The following is a 21,662-nucleotide window of genomic DNA, read 5'->3' as shown; positions in this document are numbered from 1 at the left end:
GTTTTCGTCTATAAGAAATGAAAATGCAATATTTGTTCTTGTATAAAAATGTGTTTGTTACTTTCAATAATATACATTATTATCTGTAATTAACAAGCAAGGTGTAATCCTATTATTTTAAGACAAGATTTTCGACTACTGGAGCACGACACTTAAGTGTAGTCGTTTGGAAAAAAAAAATTTCCATATTCAATAAATGCAAGATAATTAAAGCTTATTCGTATTTGAAGAACATTTTTCAAACTTTTATTGTGAACTCACCCTGTATTTCAATACCGTCCCAAAGCCTATGACTCGACCGAATTGGCAAAGCCAACCACGTAAACGGTGTAAATGTAAACAGTGCCACAGATTTATTGTTGTCGCCGGCATTGTTGCTGTTGTTATTGCCAGCTGTTATAGCTGTCGACACACAAACGACACCAATCGGCCCACAAACCGCCGAAAAAAGAGACCCAATAATATAAATCAAAAGAAAGTAAAATTACGATGCGTCGCCGAGCGATCGATTGGATAGAAACGAAGCAAAAAATTCATTTCAATAAGTATTGAAGCGAGAAAAAAACTTTCGCTACTTCAGTGGCGCAAAAAAAAGAGGCAACAAACACTCTACTTTTGTGGATGAGTGGCTCCGATTTTGTTTTGTTTTGCTTGCCAGCCAACCGAGTGAAGTATCATGGTCAAGCGGTGGATAGTGTGGATGCCCTGAGGCGCCCACGCATGCGCAGAATACAAATGCAAATTTAAGGGGAGTGCGATGGTGCACAGGGAGAAAAATCTGTTAGAAATTGTTGAGCATTCAATAAATCGTTGTTCTAAAAAAGATTTATTATAAGCATCTAACAAGCATAGAATTTACCAAACAGATATTCAAATTTTGTATTTAATTTATAACAGAAATATTTTTTTAACGTCTTTTTAGTTTTCGATTGTAAGGTTAGTCAATCAAAATTAGATTCATCATATTTTTCCAAAAATTATATAAAAAGATACTAATAGTTGCTACTTAACTAAATAAGTTATTTATGTCGAAATAAACTAATAAATATTTCCGATTTAAGGTATTCTATTGAGTCACCAAAACCAACTAGAATTTATTCAATATTTTTCCCTGCAAATTGAATAGGTTTAACAATAGACTTTCGTTTTAAAGCTAATTTTCTTTATCAAGAGATTTCAACAGACTTTTTCAATCTTATTTTTGTTAACACGAGATAGGTCAATATTCATTTGGGACCAAATATGCATAGTTGAAATAAATAAATCACTGTTTCTTTCTGTGTGGATTGGATTGGCGAAGTGGACGTGCCACCGGCCAGAACCACTTTTTTTTGGGTGAAATGCCGCTTTCAAATGCTGGCCAAGCGGCTGGCCGATCAGTTCGCCGAGAGCCACGCGAGTTGGTGGTGTCGCCGTGGAGAAAGCCGGAAAAAGTCTAGAGAAATGAGTCGAGCCTGGTTGTGTCTGCTGATCTGCCTGGCCTTAAGCTGCCTCCTTAATCAGGCTGTAGCCCAGGATCAGGCAGCCTCGCAACCGGCAGCGAATCCCCTGCTGAAACAATCCCAGAACACCTTCATCCAGTGGGTTCTGTCACTTCTGCCCCAACGTCCCGGAAGCTCTGATTCGGAAAATGCCACTCTGGCCACCTTGAGCAGTAGTTCGATGATGCCGGAGGCCTCGTCCACCACCTCGACCACCACACCTGCTCCATCGTCCAGCACCACCACAACGAGAAGGGCCACCACCCCGGCACCACCCACTCTGAATCCACCGAGGAATTGCAGTGACTGTGTCTGTGGAATTGCCAATATCCAGAAGAGAATCGTGGGTGGCCAGGAAACGGAGGTTCATCAGTATCCCTGGGTGGCCATGTTGCTCTATGGTGGAAGGTTCTACTGTGCCGCCTCCTTGCTGAACGATCAATTCCTGCTGACTGCCTCGCATTGCGTCTATGGATTCCGGAAGGAGAGAATTTCGGTGAGGCTACTCGAACACGACCGCAAGATGTCGCACATGCAAAAGATCGACCGCAAGGTGGCCGAGGTGATCACGCATCCCAAGTACAATGCCAGGAACTACGACAACGACATAGCCATCATCAAGTTGGATGAACCGGTGGAGTTCAATGAGATCCTTCATCCCGTCTGTATGCCAACGCCGGGGAGGAGTTTCAAGGGCGAGAACGGCATAGTCACTGGTTGGGGAGCACTCAAAGTTGGAGGACCAACATCTGATACACTACAGGTAAGTCCGTTCAGGTGTTACACTAGTAACCCTCGTAATTAGAAAACTTTTTATTTACCACAAAAAAAAAATACTTTTAATAATTATACATCGATGCAGATACATTTCTAATATGTAGATATTACGTTAGCCGTTTTAAATTTATTGGTTAAAGAAATTAATTACATGTGTATTTGTTAATATTATGGTTACGTAATATTTGGATAGCCCCATAGAAAAATTTATTTTATAATCAATAAATGTTTTGATATACAACTTACCCATAAGTGGTATCACTATTAATAATCAGCCTCAAGTCGATACAAGCTTAGGTATTAACTTTGAAGTCAATTTATGGGAATACGCTTTCTTTAAGTTAAATTAAAATTTAAATCATATTAGTTAGGGTTGTAGTCAGATCTGATATATAAGTTTCCATCAGGACTACTTAAAACATTCTGTTCTCTTTATTGAAATTTTTATATTTAGATCAGGTCTGATTGTCAAACAATTTAAATGCCAACCTAATTGCTTGCAAAATCAGAAATGTGTTTACAAATATTAAATGAGAAATTAAAATGTGTAAAGAGGCCTTAAAATAAAATTTAGGTTTAAGTCAGCTTAACATGGAATTTTACAGTTTCAAGCCGAAGAAATTCTTATTAAAATCGTTTCTCCAAATATTATTCTTTTGCAGGAGGTTCAAGTGCCCATTTTATCGCAAGATGAATGCCGGAAGAGTCGCTATGGTAACAAGATCACGGATAACATGTTGTGTGGAGGATACGACGAGGGTGGCAAGGACTCGTGTCAAGGCGACAGCGGAGGTCCTTTGCACATCGTGGCAAGTGGAACGCGAGAGCATCAGATCGCCGGCGTGGTTTCGTGGGGCGAGGGCTGCGCCAAGGCCGGTTATCCTGGTGTCTATGCCAGAGTCAATCGCTATGGAACCTGGATCAAGAACCTCACCAAACAGGCTTGCCTTTGCCAGCAGGAAACCAAGAAGATCAAGTAGCGACCATCTAGCTATTTCTGTATCTTTTAATAGTTAAATACTCTTGCTGCGTTGGTAACGAATATGGGAGAATAAGTGCAAATTTTAGGGGAACTATAGAAACGCTCTTTAATTAATAATGAAAAATTTGTTATATCAGGATTTCATATCTTGCATACAATGTGATATTTCTCAAGATATTGGTGTAGGAAAAAATATTACAAAAATGAATTTGGCTTGGGCATTTATGACATTTTTAAATATAGCTAACACAATGAGTTCCCATAAGATTTTCTCTTTAATCTCCTCAATTTAACAATATACAAATTCTTAAAATGCAATAGTATCCATTGAAAGATAAGTTTTCATTACAAAAAGCTTATTATTTCCTGAATTATTAAAACATTGTCCCAAGAATCAATCTATTTTCGCCGAAAATAGTTTTGTACTTTCTAGGGATATATGATTCAGAACTTTTTTAAAATATCAGATCAGTGTATACCCAACCTTTGCAAGAGTATTCCAGCTTCGGCCACGTCGAAGATCCTATTCTCAAGCTGTTTTGTATTTATTGATTAAAAGAAAAGTTTCCACAAAGTGCGCTAACCTTTCTCGGGAGCCGGTTTCCTCTGGGGATTCTGGTCTAGCCAGTTCTTCGGCTGGCCGGGAGTTCTGGTTAACATCAGTCTTCTTGCTCGTTGTGGCCAGGATTCGTTTGGTTAGTTGCCAATTGCCAGTTGGCCAGGTTAGTTCACCATGTGCACTTTTTATCTTCTGCTGATTGCTGCAATAGCGATGGGTGATTTGGCCTGGGCCACGCCCTCCTTGCGTACCGCCTCCGAGCCAGAGAAGATTTTGAACTCCCTAGCTCAGCTGAGGCAGAGTAGCTTTCTGGACTGGATCCAGTCGATCCTGGGTCCCGATGTTCCTTCCGAATGGAGTTCTCCTGCCAAAAGGGAGTGTGCCGAATGTTCCTGTGGTAATATTAACACCCGTCATCGCATCGTCGGCGGTCAGGAGACGGAGGTCCATGAGTATCCCTGGATGATAATGCTCATGTGGTTCGGTAACTTCTACTGTGGCGCCTCTCTGGTTAATGATCAATATGCCCTGACCGCTGCCCATTGTGTGAATGGTTTCTACCACCGTTTGATCACCGTTCGCTTGCTGGAGCACAATCGCCAGGATAGCAATGTGAAGATCGTGGATCGCCGGGTGTCCAAGGTGATCATCCATCCGAGTTACAGTACCAGGAACTTCGATAGTGATATTGCCTTGATTCGTTTCAACGAACCAGTTCGTCTTGGCATAGATATGCATCCCGTGTGCTTACCCATTCCAAGCGAGAGTTATGCGGGTCAAACAGCAGTGGTCACCGGATGGGGAGCTCTGAGTGAGGGAGGACCCATTTCGGATACGCTCCAAGAAGTGGAGGTACCCATCCTCAGCCAGGAGGAGTGTCGCAACAGCAACTATGGCGAATCCAAGATCACCGACAACATGATCTGTGCTGGTTATGTGGAGCAGGGAGGCAAGGATTCGTGCCAGGGTGACAGCGGTGGCCCAATGCATGTCCATGGAGCCGGAGAGGCTTACCATCTGGCGGGTATTGTGTCCTGGGGCGAAGGATGTGCCAAACCAAATGCCCCGGGTGTATACACACGAGTGAGCAACTTCAACGATTGGATTGCGGAGAACACCAGGGATTCCTGTTCCTGTTCTCAGCCAGAAGGTCCCGGGGAATCAGTTTCCCCCATGAACACCACCGAACAGGGAGAACAGCAGAACACCACTGCCGATGGGTCAGCAGAAGAAGATCCCGAGGTTGTGGAGGCCAACAAGTTGGTTTAAATTGATGACGTACTGTCCGAAATTAATACATTGCTTATAAAGGCCATTGGCCACTTTAAATAAAACTGTCAAATAATAATAAAAGTGTTTTAATTTATGGTTTTTATATCCCTCGTCAGATACAGATCATTCCACTTTTATGCGGATCAACGCATAAAACCATAGAGACGGCAGATTTCACCACAAATGTCTAATTTCATAGTAAATTTGTTATCATTGGTATTTAAACACGTAAATTGCAATAGAAAAGAAATGGTTCTTTATAAGTGATTTTGTAAATTCGAAAATGTAAATTTATCATTTTTACTTTCAAGCTAAAATAATAACCTATTAAATGGCTTATATGAATAAGAAGTCAAAAGGTCTATATAGAGGCATAAACAAAGAAATTTGCCAAAGCCTAAGTAAAGACTTTACTTCTTAAAATTTTGATGAAAAACCCAAGTATTAAAATATTATAATTTTACTCTTTCTCATGTAGCTGGAAGAATGCATTTTCGACTCTAACAAATAAGTACTTTATATTCTTGATTGGCATAAATAGTCCAAGCATATTAGCAGATAATTCTCAGTTAAGAGCACTTAAGTTTTTACTGCTGCTTAAGGAAAACGTAAAATTATTTTGAAGAGGTTTTAAGTTAATTTCATTAAATAGAAAAGATTTTTATCTAATCCTTTTATATAATTTTGATTTGATGATGCTTGGCATCATTTCGATTTTATAACAAATACACATTTCGATTACAAATAGGAGACCTTAAATCCATTTAAACGTTGTGATGTGTTACTATTTTTAAATGAATGTAATAAGTTTTAACCACATTTATAAATTGAGAGGTGTGACTATTGGCACAACTATACACGATTTCAATTGTCTGGCCCAGAAGTGAAAGATATATCTGACTAAGGACAGCTATTGTGTAATCTGCATACCCCTTTGGCATGGCCTTTTGGTAAAGGATAATGAATAATCTGGTCCCAGCGATCGCCACTTAAATGCCGATTTCTCTGAGGTGTTTTACTGCATATCTCGCCAGCATATTGTTCCAGTTTTCAGCTTGTTAGCTCCTCCACTCACTCTTGCCACAATTTCCGCCTGTAATCTGCTTGTTTTCAAGTCCACCCTCGGGGCACTCTGCAATTTTTGCTACACGAAATTGCCACTAAATCAAAAAAATGCTCATGCAAACAGCAACAACCGCAGACACCTACACTCGATTTTCGACGAGTCTGGTTAGGGGCTTTTGGTCTGCGGTGCGTGCCTCTCCCATTGGGATTATACCCAACCCAGACCAGGGCCAGAACATTGATAAATAACTAAATAATAGAATAAGCCACTTTCAAAAGGTGCGAAAACTTTAAAGGCGGCTGAAAGTTATGGAAGACAAAAAATGTGGGAAACCATTCGAAGGTGAAGTAATAAATACTCTATCCAGGTTGTTGAGTTATCACATATATTTATTTATTAACCTCTATATTTTTGAATAATAGATTTATCCATACATTTATTACGTTTAAGGTTTTTTGCCCTCTCTCATTTCATTAACATTATAATTTTCCTCTGGGTTGAAGCACCCTATTGAAGTGTATTAAAAAGGCTCCAAAAATTATATTCATCCTCGAGCGCAGTTTAAATTTGTACGGCCAAATTGGCTTTTGTGGTAAAAATATTTATTTTTCTCGTTGCGCGTCTCATTCCACAATTTCGTTTTGGCCAGGCACAAATTTGCTGCAATTGAGCAGAGTTCTGCTTTACTTTATTTTTGTATTTTTCGCTCTTGTTTTGACCAGCCGCAGGTTAGAAAAGTTTATTGGGGCGTAAAATTGTTTGATTGAATATTAGTGAGCGGTGCCGCGTTTGAGTTTGCCATCGACCCCCGCCCAAAAAACTGAAAGTTGGTGGACAGTAATGGCATATTAAAATGGAAGGCGAATAATATATTGAGAATTTTGGGGCATACAACAGTCCAACATTGATCAGAAAACCGAAGTTAGTGGAGGTGAACTAAAGCATCCAAGGAGAGCGATTTTTAGGCGATTCCAGCCGCTTGAAGGGCATTTCCCACCACATTGGTCAGACCCAAAACACAGAGCAGAGAAGACACCAGCACTTTCTCGGTCAACATCAGTGCCATATTGGCTATATTCGCTGCGGGCTATTATAATTTCCAAATGGAAAATTTGAGAGATAAAAATGGAAATTTAAAGGCTTACCTCCAGAAATGTTATTGTTATACTGAGGGTTTTTTGAGCCAGGATCACACTTAGACCAATGCAGGTGATCAGACCCATAATGGTGATTAGGGTCAAAGCCTCCACAAGACGCACTGCCACTGGCATCTTTCCAATGGAACTTTGGGTTCCACTCTCACTGACAATGGATAGAAAGGTTTCGGTTGCCGATTTGGAGTTACTTTTTGAAAACTATTTTTGGGTATTTTGTATGTAAGTCAAACCAAATTTACATAATGAAACTAAAGTCATAGGGGATTTTCGGATAAGTGTTTTTATTTTCTTTGGCAACAAATGATATAAAATCATTTTCAATTAATCATTATTATCGACTAAGCGTATTTTAAAATATTATAGTTCCAATAACTTGAAATATGGATGGGAATAATGCTCTTGAAATAAAGAAATTATGCTTATTTAAATTCACAAGAAAATATTTTGTAAGCTTTAGAAGAATATGTAAATTAATTCATTATGGTCACATTTTAGATAGGTTCTTAATTTACTTTACATTTTACTTGTACTATGGGAATTTTAAGATACTTTGTTGTAGTTTTATTATTTACTTTTTTTTCCACTATAAATTGTTGATTTTCCAATAGTATCAAAACTCATACAGTACATAAAAATATGGAAAAATCCCATCCCATTTAGATATGTCTTTTATTCCGGCTTTCATAAGCCACCATACAAATTATAGTTTTTCAATTATTTCTTTCGTACGCGACATTTTCCAATTACGCTATGCAAATGCAATTTGTCTGGACTGCGTGCAATTTAGGCTCTGCCATAAAACCCTGCCACGCCCCCTTTTATTGGAGGAGACCCAGTGATGGGCGCTGTGTTGTCTGGGCTGGCATAGATTGCTTTGAATTATGGCACTAAATGGCTAGACATGTTACATAATTCATTTAGTCGGCACGGGGACAAATTCCATGATATGGAACATCTGTCTCGCTCCATTTTTTTTGTACTACGTCACTCCCCGAACAATAGAGTACTGGATTTATTTATTATTTCACTAGTCTATATTGCGATATGGCCAATTCAATTAGCGGCAACTGGGACAAAAAATTAATTGATTTTCGCATGCACATTTTAAACTCAATTGTGTTGACTCTCGACGTAAGTTGGTTTATATGAAAATATTTTCTTGCTGTCTAGCGGATTTTTTTGTTCGTATATTCAGCTTCACAAGAATCCAAGAATAAATATTTGTACACGTTGTCTGGGTAGACAGACAGCAGAATAAGCGAAAAGTTTTGTCGCAAATCCTTGGCGAAGACAGTGCCTCAGGGTGAGCCTTCGCAAAGGAAAAGACGAAATTAAAATAAAATAAAATAAAATATAGCTACTTGCGTTGAGGCTCGACTCAGGATTTATGACTTACAGGATATGCATACAACAGATTTTATTTGCTTTTTATTGTAATGACAGATGTCAGAAATCTGGTATTGAAATAGCATAAATAAATGTCTGTGGAAATTTCACTAACAACTTAACAACAAATTATTTATTAAAACTAGTAGGGCATTCTTTTTAAAAACCACTTTATTTATTTTCCCGAAACCCTTAAGCCAAAAGCAAAAACAGGAACGATAAGAAATTCTTTGAAATTTCACATAAAAATATAAAGCCAGTGATGCAAAAAATAAGAAGGGAAATCAAAATTGAAGACCGGAAAGGCCACCTGTTATTTAAATACAATATATCAAAACACGCTCGCTGTGATATTCAGTGCTGCCAATGCCATTCAATGGAAATAAACTGTCGACAGCTTGCCAGGAAGTTCCATCGAATTTGAACGCTTCAATAAATCATTTTTACAATGCAAGGAACGTTTAAAAATGAGTGAAAAATTTCTGCTGGTCAAGGCTTTAGCTTTGATATGTTTAAAGTAGATTTACTTTTCTACTTTAAAGGTTAAATAATATTATTTTAAATATTCAGCACCATTCTCTTTTGTGGGTTCCAGACAGCAATGAAATAATTTCTAATTCAGCTAACGAAAATTGTTCGGAAAGCTCATTATGATTCGCAGCGAGAACTGACGAACAATTTTCCCAATGTCCTTCGACTTAAATTTTACCAGCAGCCCTTCCTATTAGCCCATTCATCGTGTCTGGCCCCATTGTAAGTCTTTGTAACTGTCTCTGTTGTTTTTATTCCTTTGATTTCATTATTATTTTTATTGCTTCGGACTTTTTTGTGTCCAACTGACTGAGTTCGAGGCATCGAGCCAAAGCAAAAGGCGCATTTTAATTTTATTATTTCTGTTTGGTTTCGTTTCGTGCCCGAACCAAAAAGAATTCTATGGCATTCCCATAAAAAAGGGTATTCAAGCCAGGGCATTCACTGATTGTGAACGTTTTTTTTTTCTTTGGCTTGTTTTCGTTTTTTTTTTCGGCATTTTTGGCACATTTTCAAGGCAGCGATAGACACACGCCCCACTTGCCACATTTTTATACAATTTCTGTTTTTGTTTCCATTTTTTGGTGCCCTCTTTGCATTCTTCGCCATCTTATTAAGAATTAATAATCTTTTTTTTTGCCATAAGCTAGCTACAAATTTGGCATTATATATTTTTTACGATTTCTTTTCGCTGGCAGGAGGCAAAGGGTGGGGCACTTGAGGTCTCGCCGCTCATGAATCATGGTTATGCCAGCTATAATTTAGTTTTAATAGCATTTTCGGTGACATTTATGCTGTCAGCGCGTCATCCAATTTTATTAATGTCCAAATGAGCCTCGCTATATGTGTTACGACTGTATGATATCATTATGAAAAGATTTAATGTCTTGGCTTGTCTTTGCTCTAAATTAAGTTATGGCCTTCTGATTGTAGTTAAGGGAACATGAGATTTTTGAGCTGCCTAGCTCAACTAATTAAGATTTTATTCCTATAAAATACAAACCCAAAATGGAAAAAAAATATTTATAGCTATTATATAAGTAATGTTAACCTTTTAAATAAAAAAAAAAATTTTTTAAATAAAACACTGCCGATTAGTATGTTATACTGATTTATTAGTATTCTGAGAAAAATGGCTTCATGCTTTGAAATTAGAAATTCACTTTAAACCACAACTAATATTTATAGCTTTTATATTAGTAATGTTAAACTTATCTTAAAACCTATTAAATAAAAACAAAATATTTTAATAATAAAAAAACTGTGAATTAGTAAGTTTTTTTGATTTTTTAGTGTTCCTATTTATGTTATTTATGCGAAAATGATTTTAAAGAGCTAATATAAAATTTAACCAGCCAACTAACTACCAAATCCTGCTATGTTACCATATTATTACAAGTTAAGTCTTGTTTACACCCACTTAAAGCCCTGCTTTTTATTATTACCCATTTTCCTTTCTCATTTTCCATTTCCCAGGTCCGGTGCAGGAACTCCGTTTTAATGAGTCGCCGCAAGGCAAACTGCAGCAACTGCGGCCAGCGCGAACCTAATCATCTCTGGCTCACTTAAGTAATAAAGCAATTTACCGCCTTTCAATATCCCTTAACCATTTTTTCATCTTTTTATCCGTTCTGGGCCGGGTGCCTCTTGCCAAGGAAATCATGCCCCTGGGGTGGGTAACTCCCACACAAATTATTTTCCCGCTGGTATCCACTTTGTCGTTACTTCTTGTTCATCTCCGCCCCTCCTTGACTCTCACATTTTATTGTTGGCCAAAGGAGGCTCCTCGGAGCTTTGGACTTGTCGCCTCACGTTGCCGCTTTTTATATCCCCGGAGGAGCCGAGGTGGATTGGAGCCCAAGGATCAGGAGTCGGGGGTGCAGCAGATTGGTCAGATGCCTGCGGTGTTGCCGGACTCGTTTGATTTTAGTGCCGGATTGGCAAAGAGTGCCAGCCAGAAACAGAGGGCTGACTTTGTCCTGCTTCTGGTTCTTGTGTGTAATGATTTTATTACACGATTTTCTATCGAATTTTATTACCTTGGTGCATGACGTTGCGCCAGGATTGCGCTATGTCCTTTATGCCCTTTTAGCCCTTGCGGCCATCCAAATGGAATTTACGCACTCATAAAATTTCGCCCCCTTTGAATTGTGTGGGAATTTTCCGAATGGCCAAGTAGCGAGATGCTCCCTTTCTTTCTAGCCATCATAATTCAATATCATAAAACGTTTATCCAATTAATTTCTCTGGCCAATATTTATGATCGTTTCGTGCAGGCAGTCCCATGAATATTTACATAGATATAGTATGCATGTTGGACCTTATAAATTGCTTACATTTTTGGTCTGACATAGTTATGCGTTCTAGTTGGTTATAAAATTGTTCATAGATCAGCATGTGTGAATATTGAAAGAAATAGGTTTTTATTGGTAGTTAGACAATTAATGGGCGACAAAGTTATGGGCCATCGTGACTGGTAGAAATATGATATATCCAATTGTATAGATTAAATGCCTAATAAGTTTTTATAGCTACGAATTATTTTGAACTCAGTAATAATAATATTTTTAAATTCATGTGATTTTATATTTCTATAAAAAAAGTCTTAAAAAAGTTTTAAAGTTTTAATCATTATTAAGTGTAGATTTAAAATACATAATAATATTTGCAAAACAGAGTATTTTTGTGTATACAAAATCGTTAATTGGCTAATTTTTCTCATGGAATTTACACTGTTAATTCCATAACAACAAGCTGTCATTCATCCATCGGATTCAGTAGACAATTGCCGGTTTGTGATCTACATTGATCTTGAAAATCTATCCAACAAATGTATGGATGCACGCTTGAATGGTTCTCATTTCCCTCTCCCTTTATTCAATCCACACATAAAGCTGACCTAATCGAGTTTGATTTTCAATTACGATTATGCTGCTGGCACTTTTGCTAATGAGCCACCCATATCCACCGATTTTACTGCCCCGAAATTAAACTAGGTAAACGTCATTGCCGCTTAGCTTTTAGTTTTCCTTTTGTACGGTGGCTTTAGTTTGTTTTTCCGTTGCGATGGTTTCAGTGTCAATGTCATGTTGGCCTTGATGTTGCATGCAATGTTTCAAATGGCTGTATGCCAAAACTAATGGGCTTCCCCACGATGACGATGATTTTGCCGGTTTGCTCACCCAAAGCCGGATACCATACGTAGTTAAATTCCGAACAACAGATTCGTATTCATATGTGGGTCGTGCTCACTCAGAGTCGAAATTATGGCTTCGTTTTCCATATTTTCATTCCCATTTTTGGATTTTGCAATGCATTATTTTATGGCTGGGAGAAGAAGGAGGAGGGGGAGAAGAGTTCAGGGTTCAAACAAAGCTCTCATTAAATGTTTGTAATGGGTGTGAGAAATATTTTATAATGGTTTATTGTTGTGTGTTAAACTAGATGGGTTAGTGCTTCCTTTTCGCATTTGTTTATAGAGCAACATTTATTTGGCCTTCGACTTGCACTGCGAGAATTTTCCTGATAATATTTTTTTATGTAGTAAAACATTAGACTACTTCCTATAGTACAAATTTGGGTTGTATGTTACATATGGGAGGATTCTTTAATTGAGCATATGATTAAACCTTCAATATTTTAAGATTCCGGAATTCAAAGTTCTTCTTTTTTTAAAAACTAAAACTTGTGGGATGTATTTAAGATAAAGTTATTTTATTAAATATTTATATATAATACTTAAAAACAGCTGACATGTTTCTAATTTCATCCATTATACAAAAAAAAGTATCAATTCTTTTAAGATCTTCTTTTATCAATGTGCCAAAAAGGTGGCAAAATTGTAGTTTTGGTTATGGTTATTTAATTTTCACAGTGCACCATTTGCCAATTCGCTTAAACAGCGGCAATGTCAGTGTTGGCTCAAAATGAAAAACTCATTAAGTGACATGCATACGTGCGGGAAATAGATTCAGCTTTGGATTTGGAATCGCTAGTGGATATAGCCGAGATCGGTGCTCGGTGCTCCGTGCTCTTCGCTCTGCACTCTCGGCTTTGGGATCTCTGATTTTAACTCTCGATCTCCGCCCTCGCCGGGCGCCCAATGACGTCAGTTGAGCGAGCTTCTGAACCGCATCAGATATCTGAATATGTACCTAACAAGCCACCTACCTACGTACCCATCTATCCGTCTATCTATGTATCTTTGTATCTGGCCAGTTCATAGTTAAATGATTCTGTTTGCTATTCAGATATTTGCGCTGAGCTTCAGTTCTCGTGCGAACGCCGAGGCGGGCAAATGTGTGCAAGTCTAAGATCGAAAGGACCTTAAGATGGCGCTTAGACTTTTGTGCCTGACTGTACTCGTCTTCCGCGTGGCAGATGCTGTGGTACAGCACAGATCCTTGGAGGACGCTCGCCTGGACCGCCAGAGATTGGTGCACAGGTACATAAAGGTCCTCAACAAGGAGGAGGGAGCCATTCGACTGGTGGGCGGAGATAATGAATACGAAGGTGAGAATATGTGAAAATTAATTCTTATTAGACGTTGGACATGATAAAAATATCTGTAGCTATCATACTTTTATTTGACATCCGATGGTAAATCCTTTCTTATGAATGTCTTTTATTTCATCAAATTTGGAATTATATTTAACTTATTTTTTTATTGATTCTTAAAAATACCACCAGTTATCATGTCAATCAAAGAGTTGCAACAAAAAATAAATTATAAATACGAATATCTTTAAGCCCCTTTATGTATATATAATTTAGATTTTTGTTGATTTTTTTTGAATTGTTACTATCTAAATTGTTTTCAAATAATTTTCCTTTTTTTCTTATTAATGAACATTCTTAATTAATTTGTATTTTATAATATCCTTTCAGGCAACATTGAGGTCCTGCACAATGGCAAATGGGGAGCTGTTTGCGACGACGAGTGGGATGCCGTCGAAGGTGACATTGTGTGCCGGCAGCTTGGCTTCCCCGGAATGAGGAGGTACACCAGAAGTGGCTTTTTTGGACCCGCTCGTCGTCGCTTCTGGATGGATAACCTCTTTTGCGAAGGTCACGAACAGGAGTTGGTCGACTGCCATTTCGAGGGATGGGGTGAGAACGATTGTGAGCCTGGCGAGGCGGCTGGCGTGGTGTGTTATCCCCCGGAAAATGCCCAGCTCCTTGGGCCAGCGCCCATCCTTCGTGATGAGGATCTGCCCAAGTACCCAATTCGCTCCCGTTCCCGTTTGTATGTGCGATTGCGAGGCGGGAGATCTAGAATCGAGGGGCGAGTGGAGGTCAGTTTGGATGGCGGTCGATGGGGCAGTGTGTGCGCCGATGGCTGGTCACTTTTGGAGGCCAATGTAGTGTGTCGACAGCTTGGATTGGGCTACGCCAGTGAGGCCTTCCAAACGGATTTCTTCGGCGGCTCCAATGTGTCAAGACCCGTGCTGAGTGGCAGCGAATGCTATGGCAACGAAACGGAACTGGCCGACTGCCTTCATCACGATGCCAGTCAGGGAATAGTCAGCTGTCACGGCAACCGGCAACACGTGGCCGCCGTGATCTGTGACTTCATTGCCCCCGATCTGGTGGTGGATTACCTAGAAATCGAACAGACGGCCCATCTGGAGGATCGACCCATGCTGCTGATGCAGTGCGCCATGGAGGAGAACTGTGTGGCCAACGAGGCCTATCAAATTCAGCGGGATGATCCCCACTGGCGGTATCGATCTCGGCGATTGCTCAAGTTTACAGCAGCGGCCATCAACGCGGGCAACGCCGATTTCCGGCCATTTAAGGAGAAGAGCCAATGGGAGTGGCACATGTGCCATATGTAAGTACACAGAAAAAAAATTCAATTCATTTTGGTATCCAAAATATATTAAAATTATAGATATTCTGATTGACTATTAATACAATAATTATTATATTTATTGTTAAATAACTTAACTGATAAAAAACAAACTATTACGTTTTTTGTAAGTAAGTAATATGTATATTTATTACCCTCAAAAAACTCTTTGTTAAATTTCTGCAATAAGTTTCTTAAAAAAACAATATATTTTTTAGCCTCAGGAAAAAATTTAAAATTTAAAAACGATTCCAGTATTTTAACTTTTATCAAATATCCCTCTTATATTGCAATATTTTATCTTTCACCAACTGCATGAACAAAGTTTTTATACCCTTGCAGAGGGTATTATAATTTTGGTCAAAAGTGTGCAACGCAGTGAAGGAGACATCTCCGACCCTATAAAGTATATATATTCTTGATGAGGATCCCCTCCTGAGTTGATATAAGCATGTCCGTCTGTCCGTCTGTCTGTCTGTTTCTACGCAAACTAGTCTCTCAGTTTTAAAGATATCGAATTGAAACTTTGCACACACCCTTTTTTCTTTTGCACACAGTATATAAGTCGGAACGGCCATAACTTTGGTGTTTGTAAAGTTAGGAAGTTGGGATTTTCTATGGGTTTTATATTTGGCCAATTAATCCGACCTACCAAGTTTCATAAGGATCGGCCGACTATATTCTATAGCTGCCTTATAAGAACACCAGAGCCTTGAATTTGCCCCTTGGGGCAACCACCTCTAATGTGCGGACCCTAGAATAATAGTATAAGTATGGAAAGTACCCTTATCCAGATCATTTCCCCAAACTCCCTTACGTACCCATCATAATGACTTAACAAAAACTTATAAATATGTATGTAAATTAATAACAATGGCAAACGGCATCCGTTTTTTTTCTCGGGATCTGGATTCAAGATTCCGTATTTAGGATTCCGAATTCTGGGAAATTGGAAGTCCCCAAAAACGCACTTACAGTTTCCTGTAAACCCAAATTAAGCAAAACCGACAAAAAGCTTACCAACCCTCTCCACTTATCCGTATTTATATTCCTAAAATACGCACATCAGTTGTAAAATAATCTCAATCACTTTATCAAATCTCCCATTTCATCAAATAAAATCAACTTAATACCAGACAGCATTAGGAGTACAATATACATTTAGTATTTTTTATTTATGTTCAAATATTTCATACTTAAACAGTGCGACTCATTAGAACTTGGGCCTTATCATCAATTCAACAAAGGTAAGTGATTCATCCCAATCTCCATGCCATGAGTACCAATTAATTCCTCCAATACCTCTGCCATCTTTGAAGTATTCTCCATTGAGCGAACTGTAAATTTAAGTGATTATAGTAAGGAGATTTAATAAGAGCATAAATAAACAGGTATACCAGTATGAACACTTGTTGTGCCACCATGCACCATCTACATAGGCACAATTCATATGTATATAATTGTCATTATCCCGATCAATTGTGGAGAACTTTTGGTTCCTACTGTATGTAAGGGAGTCTCCGGCTTCACCAGAATAATTCCCTAGATTCTTCAACTCGTACAATTCCTCCTCACTCCCAATCTTAAAGTCATCATAATGAGCGTAGCCGGTGGATCCATTAACATTCCCAAGTTTAATGTAGAGTTCGTGGGGTCGTGCCTCAGTCATCCGATGCAATTTTTCCAGCCCGATGAAGAATTCTCCACTGACATTCCCAAATCCAGACTTGTATTCCTCCCAGTTTTGATGGAAGTTCTCGGATCCATCAATGCGTCTATGAATCACAGTATAACCAGGTGGAGACGTCGCACATGGCGCTTCAAAGGGTTCAAGACCCCGAAGCTTTATTTGGTAAATACCATTGGGACTGCCACTGGGACAAGAGTCAGGTAAAATGTCATAATATTTATGCAAGTCGGAAAGCTGAGTAGATAGTTCTGATTTTGTTTTCTCAATCAATTTAATTTGATTCCTAAGGTCAGAGATTTGTTCATCCCTATTATTAAGGTGCTCCTCTTTCACATTTAAAAGATCCTCTTTGCTTTTGGTTTGACCTTCGGATATTTCTAACTGACTCTGCAATTTTTGTATGGTGTCTTTCAAAGTACTTCCTTGGCTTTTGAGATCATCGTAGGCATCGGCTGTTATTTTTATCTGTACAAAATCATTTAGAACAGGCGATAATATAATAATCATTGTTTTTGTTTTTAATATTTCAATTAATAAATCTTAATTTAGCTTACAAAAGAAAGTATTGATAACATTGACAGCGTCGATTTAAAACAAACTAAAAAAATTTGTAATGAACTTTCGTTGCAGTATTATACTAATTTACTAAAAAAAACTGTTATAATTGTGTACATTAAATTTACCTATAAACTGAGATAATCAATTTCGATGGGATTTCTAAGATTTCTATTTGTCTGTCAGTCTGAATGTCTGTCTGTAAGTCTGCTATCAGTAACTCACCGTCCTAACTTCCTCCATTCTGTCAAATCTCGCATCCAGCTTGGCCTGCAGAGCATTAATTGAATTCGCGAAGTCTTCTTTTGTGATGAGTTCCTGCTTGAGTCTCGAATCGAATACGGCCTTCAGTCCTGCCTCGATTTCATCCAACCTTTTTCGGATATTTCGAGAATGGTCGAAAAGCGGGCTGAGTGCGGCCAGGCAAAAGGAACCGCACTGTCTTGGTTCATCTTGGAGAACACACGACGACTGATCCTTTGAATTGAACCCAATTGCTCCTTGTACACTTGGAAAAATTAAAAAGCCAAGCATATAGGATAATAGCATCAGCATTTTAAGATGTTCCATCTACTCAAATCAAATTTAAAAAGTGTACTGAAACGTAGCTATAAGTTGAAGAAACAACGAAGCCTAAAATATTAGAAAATATAATATATTCTTATCTATAATACGTGGCCGTCCAAGTCTCTCATCCGTCGGCCAACAATTGGAAAAACCCAAATCACCAAATATGTATATGTATGGACTAGACTATAAATAGAAATGAGCTAATGTTCTTATCGCTTATTTGCGCTTTATTTTGTTTTTCAAATTATTTGGAAACCAAATAAAAGCGGGATAATCGCATAGTTTGTATTTTGAAGGTTTTTATACCCTTGCAGAGGGTATTATAATTTCCGTCAAAAGTTTGCAACGTAATGAAGGAGACATTTCCGACCCTATAAAGTATATATATGTATGTCCGTCTGTCCGTCCGTCCTTCCGTTCGTTTCTACGCAAACTAGTCCCTTAGTTTTAAAGCTATCTGCTTGAAACTTTCCCAAAAGATGTATATCTATTTATAAAATATACTTTGTTGTTTTTATTTTAATTTTTTTGGGATTTGAAAATATTTAAATATTATGGAATTACAGTTTTAATTAAATTAAAATCGGACATCCATATCATATAGCTCCCATAGGAAAATCGAAAAATTAAATATAAAAAAATTTTTAATTTGCTGTTTTGCTGTTTTTCTGTTATTGGAATATTTTTTTAAGATATAGTAATTATTTACTATATCAGAATTACGCTTTTAGCTTGTCAAGATCGGATAACAATTTTATATACAGTGACAAACTTAATTATTGGCACAGCAAGCATGTTAAACTTTGAGGCTATTTTTCTTCTTATAATATGCTGATATTAAAATAAAACAAAATATTTTTAGATAGAATCATTAATTTTTTGTTAAATTCAAGTGACTTCATTAATTTATCTTTTATAAATAATTTATTAAAAATAAAAAACCAAAGAATGGACCAAATTTGCCTGAACAAAATTATTGGCACACTTGGGTTTTAATTAACTATTTTATTAAAACTTTATCGATTTGCCCACTTTTTTTTAATTATCACATTTGCCTCTATAATCTTAATGGTATAATGATTAATTTTATAGCAAAAATTGTTTTAGTGCCTTAAAATAAAGGAAAAGTTGTTTGACTTTACAAGGTAAAAATAAAATCAACCGCATGTGTCCAAAAATTAAAATTTAATAAGCAGGATCAATGCAAATCGAAAGTAAACATTGGGGAAAGGATGCCCAGAAGCCATTTTTCCCATTCGGAGTCCTTTGCCGCATTTAAAGGACCCACGCAGTTGCAAAATGCAGGGCACACTGGCTAATCCATGGCTTTGAGAGGCCAGGAAAGCGTAAGGATCGTATAAAAGGACAATGTCAACCCCCAGATCTCCTCAACACGTATCGAAGTTGATGATAAGAAGGACTTTGGTAAGGATATTCACCCAACAGCCTTTTTCAAGGCCCTGCATGATGGTTTCTACAAATGAATTGCTCCTAGAAAAAATCCATCGGCTTGAAAAGGGTTCTAACATAAGCTCTTTGCTTGGGGAAAGGATTATTAAATCATACGAGAAGGTTGAAAGGACCCAAAAGTCGATTGGCATACTCAGATATAAATTTCCCTGCACTAAAAGGTTGTTTTTGACTTTTAAAATCTATTGATTTTTTCTAGGTTCAATTCGTTTGTAGAAACCATCATGCAGGGCCTGAAAAAAGGCTGTTGGGTGAATATCATTACCAAAGTCCTTCTTATCATCAACTTCGATACGTGTTGAGGAGATCTGGGGGTTGACATTGTCCTTTTATACGATCCTTACGCTTTCCTGGCCTCTCAAAGCCATGGATTAGCCAGTGTGCCCTGCATTTTGCAACTGCGTGGGTCCTTTAAATGCGGCAAAGGACTCCGAATGGGAAAAATGGCTTCTGGGCATCCTTTCCCCAATGTTTACTTTCGATTTGCATTGATCCTGCTTATTAAATTTTAATTTTTGGACACATGCGGTTGATTTTATTTTTACCTTGTAAAGTCAAACAACTTTTCCTTTATTTTAAGGCACTAAAACCATTTTTGCTATAAAATTAATCATTATACCATTAAGATTATAGAGGCAAATGTGATAATTAAAAAAAAAGTGGGCAAATCGATAAAGTTTTAATAAAATAGTTAATTAAAACCCAAGTGTGCCAATAATTTTGTTCAGGCAAATTTGGTCCATTCTTTGGTTTTTTATTTTTAATAAATTATTTATAAAAGATAAATTAATGAAGTCACTTGTATTTAACAAAAAATTAATGATTCTATCTAAAAATATTTTGTTTTATTTTAATATCAGCATATTATAAGAAGAAAAATAGCCTCAAAGTTTAACATGCTTGCTGTGCCAATAATTAAGTTTGTCACTGTAGCTGCAATAAAAACGATGGCAAAATTCAGCGCATAATCGACATAGCTTCATTGTTTTTAGTAATATAGGCATAGAAATCGAAATTTAGTCGTTTTGTAATAACTGCAAGGGTATATAAACTTCGGCTTGCCGAAGTTTTCTTCTTTCTTGTTGCCTTTTCAATTTTTCCAATATTCTTTTTACTTTCCTTTTAAAAAATAGCATTGCAAGTTTATTTTAATGAATAACGTTTAAAACCTTGTTAATAATTTCTTCTCAGGCACTTCCACAGCATGGAGGTTTTTGCCACCTTTGACATCTTCGATTTGAGAGGACACAAAGTGGCCCAAGGACACAAGGCCTCCTTTTGCTTGGAGGACAGCAATTGCTTGCCCGGAGTTTCAAAGAAATACAATTGTGCCAATTATGGAGATCAAGGTTAAATCAACGACACTTTACCTTTGCGAGTTTCTTGTAATATCCATAATTGCAGGCATATCAATTAACTGCTCGGATGTGTATCTGTACAATCTGGACTGCCAATGGGTGGATGTAACGGACTTGAGTCCCGGCTCTTATGTCCTTAAAATAGCCATTAATCCGGAGTTCAAGGTGGCCGAGATGAACTATGACAACAACGCTGCCATCTGCGATCTGATATACACTGAAAACTTTGCCAGGGTACAAAACTGCCAGCTGGGAAGACCTTGAAGGGTGGAAGGTTAGGATTAAGTGGGCGGTGGACTGGAACCAAATCAAAAAGTGCCAAATACTACGATTAACCAAAGCGAGCTTGTATATTTTCTACATATCTATCTTTTTATCTTTTTAACCCTAACTCGTATGCGAATTAATTAAAAGTGCACATCCTAAAGGTCTTGGGCTGAACTTGAAAGGCAGTGGGGTGTGAATATGTCACTGACATTGAGACACCGAGATTTTCGGAACCAACCAAGCATTTATCAAGTGTCTATGGCAGGGGACTTGTGGAGGTGTTGAAGTGGAACTACATGTGATATAAGTCAAAGCTAGCTAAAGAAATTTGACCTGGATAAGGCATAAAAAAAAGGTGAGTGCTGAATTTTATTTATTTTATAGAAATAATTTTATAAGGTTTGAAATTTAAATGGTATCATGATTATTTCCAATTTTTTTTACTTTTTTGGTACATAAAAACTATCAATCGATAGTGACATAACTAACGTGTAACAACATTTTATATATAGGCAGCTCACAATTTGTGCGTTTGATATTATAGAACTTATATAAAATATATGTAGGTTGGCAAACTCTTAAATTAAAATGTTACAAAAATTCAGAAAGATAAAAATATGTTTATTTCCTACTATTTCAAAGTAGACACTCTTTTACCATTAAGCTCTTAAAAGTCTCTACTTACCCTTT

The 21,662-nt window shown here is 37.5% G+C and overlaps 5 protein-coding genes across 6 annotated transcripts; 3 read left to right on the top strand and 2 right to left on the bottom strand.

The window, feature by feature from the left end:
* The first annotated feature begins 1,371 nt into the window (after positions 1-1,371).
* On the top strand, positions 1,372-3,805 carry LOC108037471 (trypsin-1). Its single transcript, XM_017114044.2, has 2 exons — positions 1,372-2,244; positions 2,921-3,805. The coding sequence occupies exons 1-2, from the start codon at positions 1,444-1,446 to the stop codon at positions 3,236-3,238; spliced, it is 1,119 nt and encodes a 372-aa protein (XP_016969533.1). The 5' UTR covers positions 1,372-1,443; the 3' UTR covers positions 3,239-3,805.
* A 168-nt stretch (positions 3,806-3,973) lies between these two features.
* On the top strand, positions 3,974-5,068 carry LOC108037472 (trypsin-1). The gene has a single exon (XM_017114045.2). The coding sequence runs from the start codon at positions 3,974-3,976 to the stop codon at positions 5,066-5,068; it is 1,095 nt and encodes a 364-aa protein (XP_016969534.2).
* A 1,559-nt stretch (positions 5,069-6,627) lies between these two features.
* Positions 6,628-7,541, bottom strand: LOC108037476. Of its 2 annotated transcripts, XR_001768889.2 has the most exons (3): positions 7,283-7,541; positions 7,030-7,224; positions 6,628-6,957 (listed from the first exon to the last, which is right to left on the bottom strand). XR_001768889.2 is itself a non-coding variant. In XM_017114047.2 (2 exons), the coding sequence occupies exons 1-2, from the start codon at positions 7,406-7,408 to the stop codon at positions 7,099-7,101; spliced, it is 252 nt and encodes an 83-aa protein (XP_016969536.1). In that variant the 5' UTR covers positions 7,409-7,541; the 3' UTR covers positions 6,979-7,098. The 2 variants fall into 2 exon arrangements, 1 of the variants encoding a protein (XP_016969536.1); XM_017114047.2 differs by lacking the exon at positions 6,628-6,957 and having other exon boundaries at positions 6,979-7,224.
* Positions 7,542-13,506: 5,965 nt separating this feature from the next.
* Positions 13,507-21,132, top strand: LOC108038177 (lysyl oxidase homolog 3B). Its single transcript, XM_044460322.1, has 4 exons — positions 13,507-13,723; positions 14,099-15,044; positions 20,539-20,696; positions 20,752-21,132. Exons 1-4 carry the CDS (start codon positions 13,543-13,545, stop codon positions 20,967-20,969), a joined length of 1,503 nt encoding a protein of 500 aa, XP_044316257.1. The 5' UTR covers positions 13,507-13,542; the 3' UTR covers positions 20,970-21,132.
* On the bottom strand, positions 16,276-17,881 carry LOC108037470 (fibrinogen-like protein 1). The gene is made up of 3 exons (XM_044461852.1): positions 17,533-17,881; positions 16,460-17,217; positions 16,276-16,399 (listed from the first exon to the last, which is right to left on the bottom strand). Exons 1-3 carry the CDS (start codon positions 17,875-17,877, stop codon positions 16,276-16,278), a joined length of 1,227 nt encoding a protein of 408 aa, XP_044317787.1. The 5' UTR covers positions 17,878-17,881.
* Positions 21,133-21,662: the final 530 nt, after the last annotated feature.

Source organism: Drosophila rhopaloa, unplaced genomic scaffold (assembly GCF_018152115.1).
Source record: "Drosophila rhopaloa isolate 14029-0021.01 unplaced genomic scaffold, ASM1815211v1 contig_115, whole genome shotgun sequence".
NCBI lineage: Eukaryota > Metazoa > Arthropoda > Insecta > Diptera > Drosophilidae > Drosophila > Drosophila rhopaloa.
The sequence above is the reverse complement of the archived record's forward strand: the minus strand, read 5'-3'. Positions and strand labels throughout refer to the sequence as shown.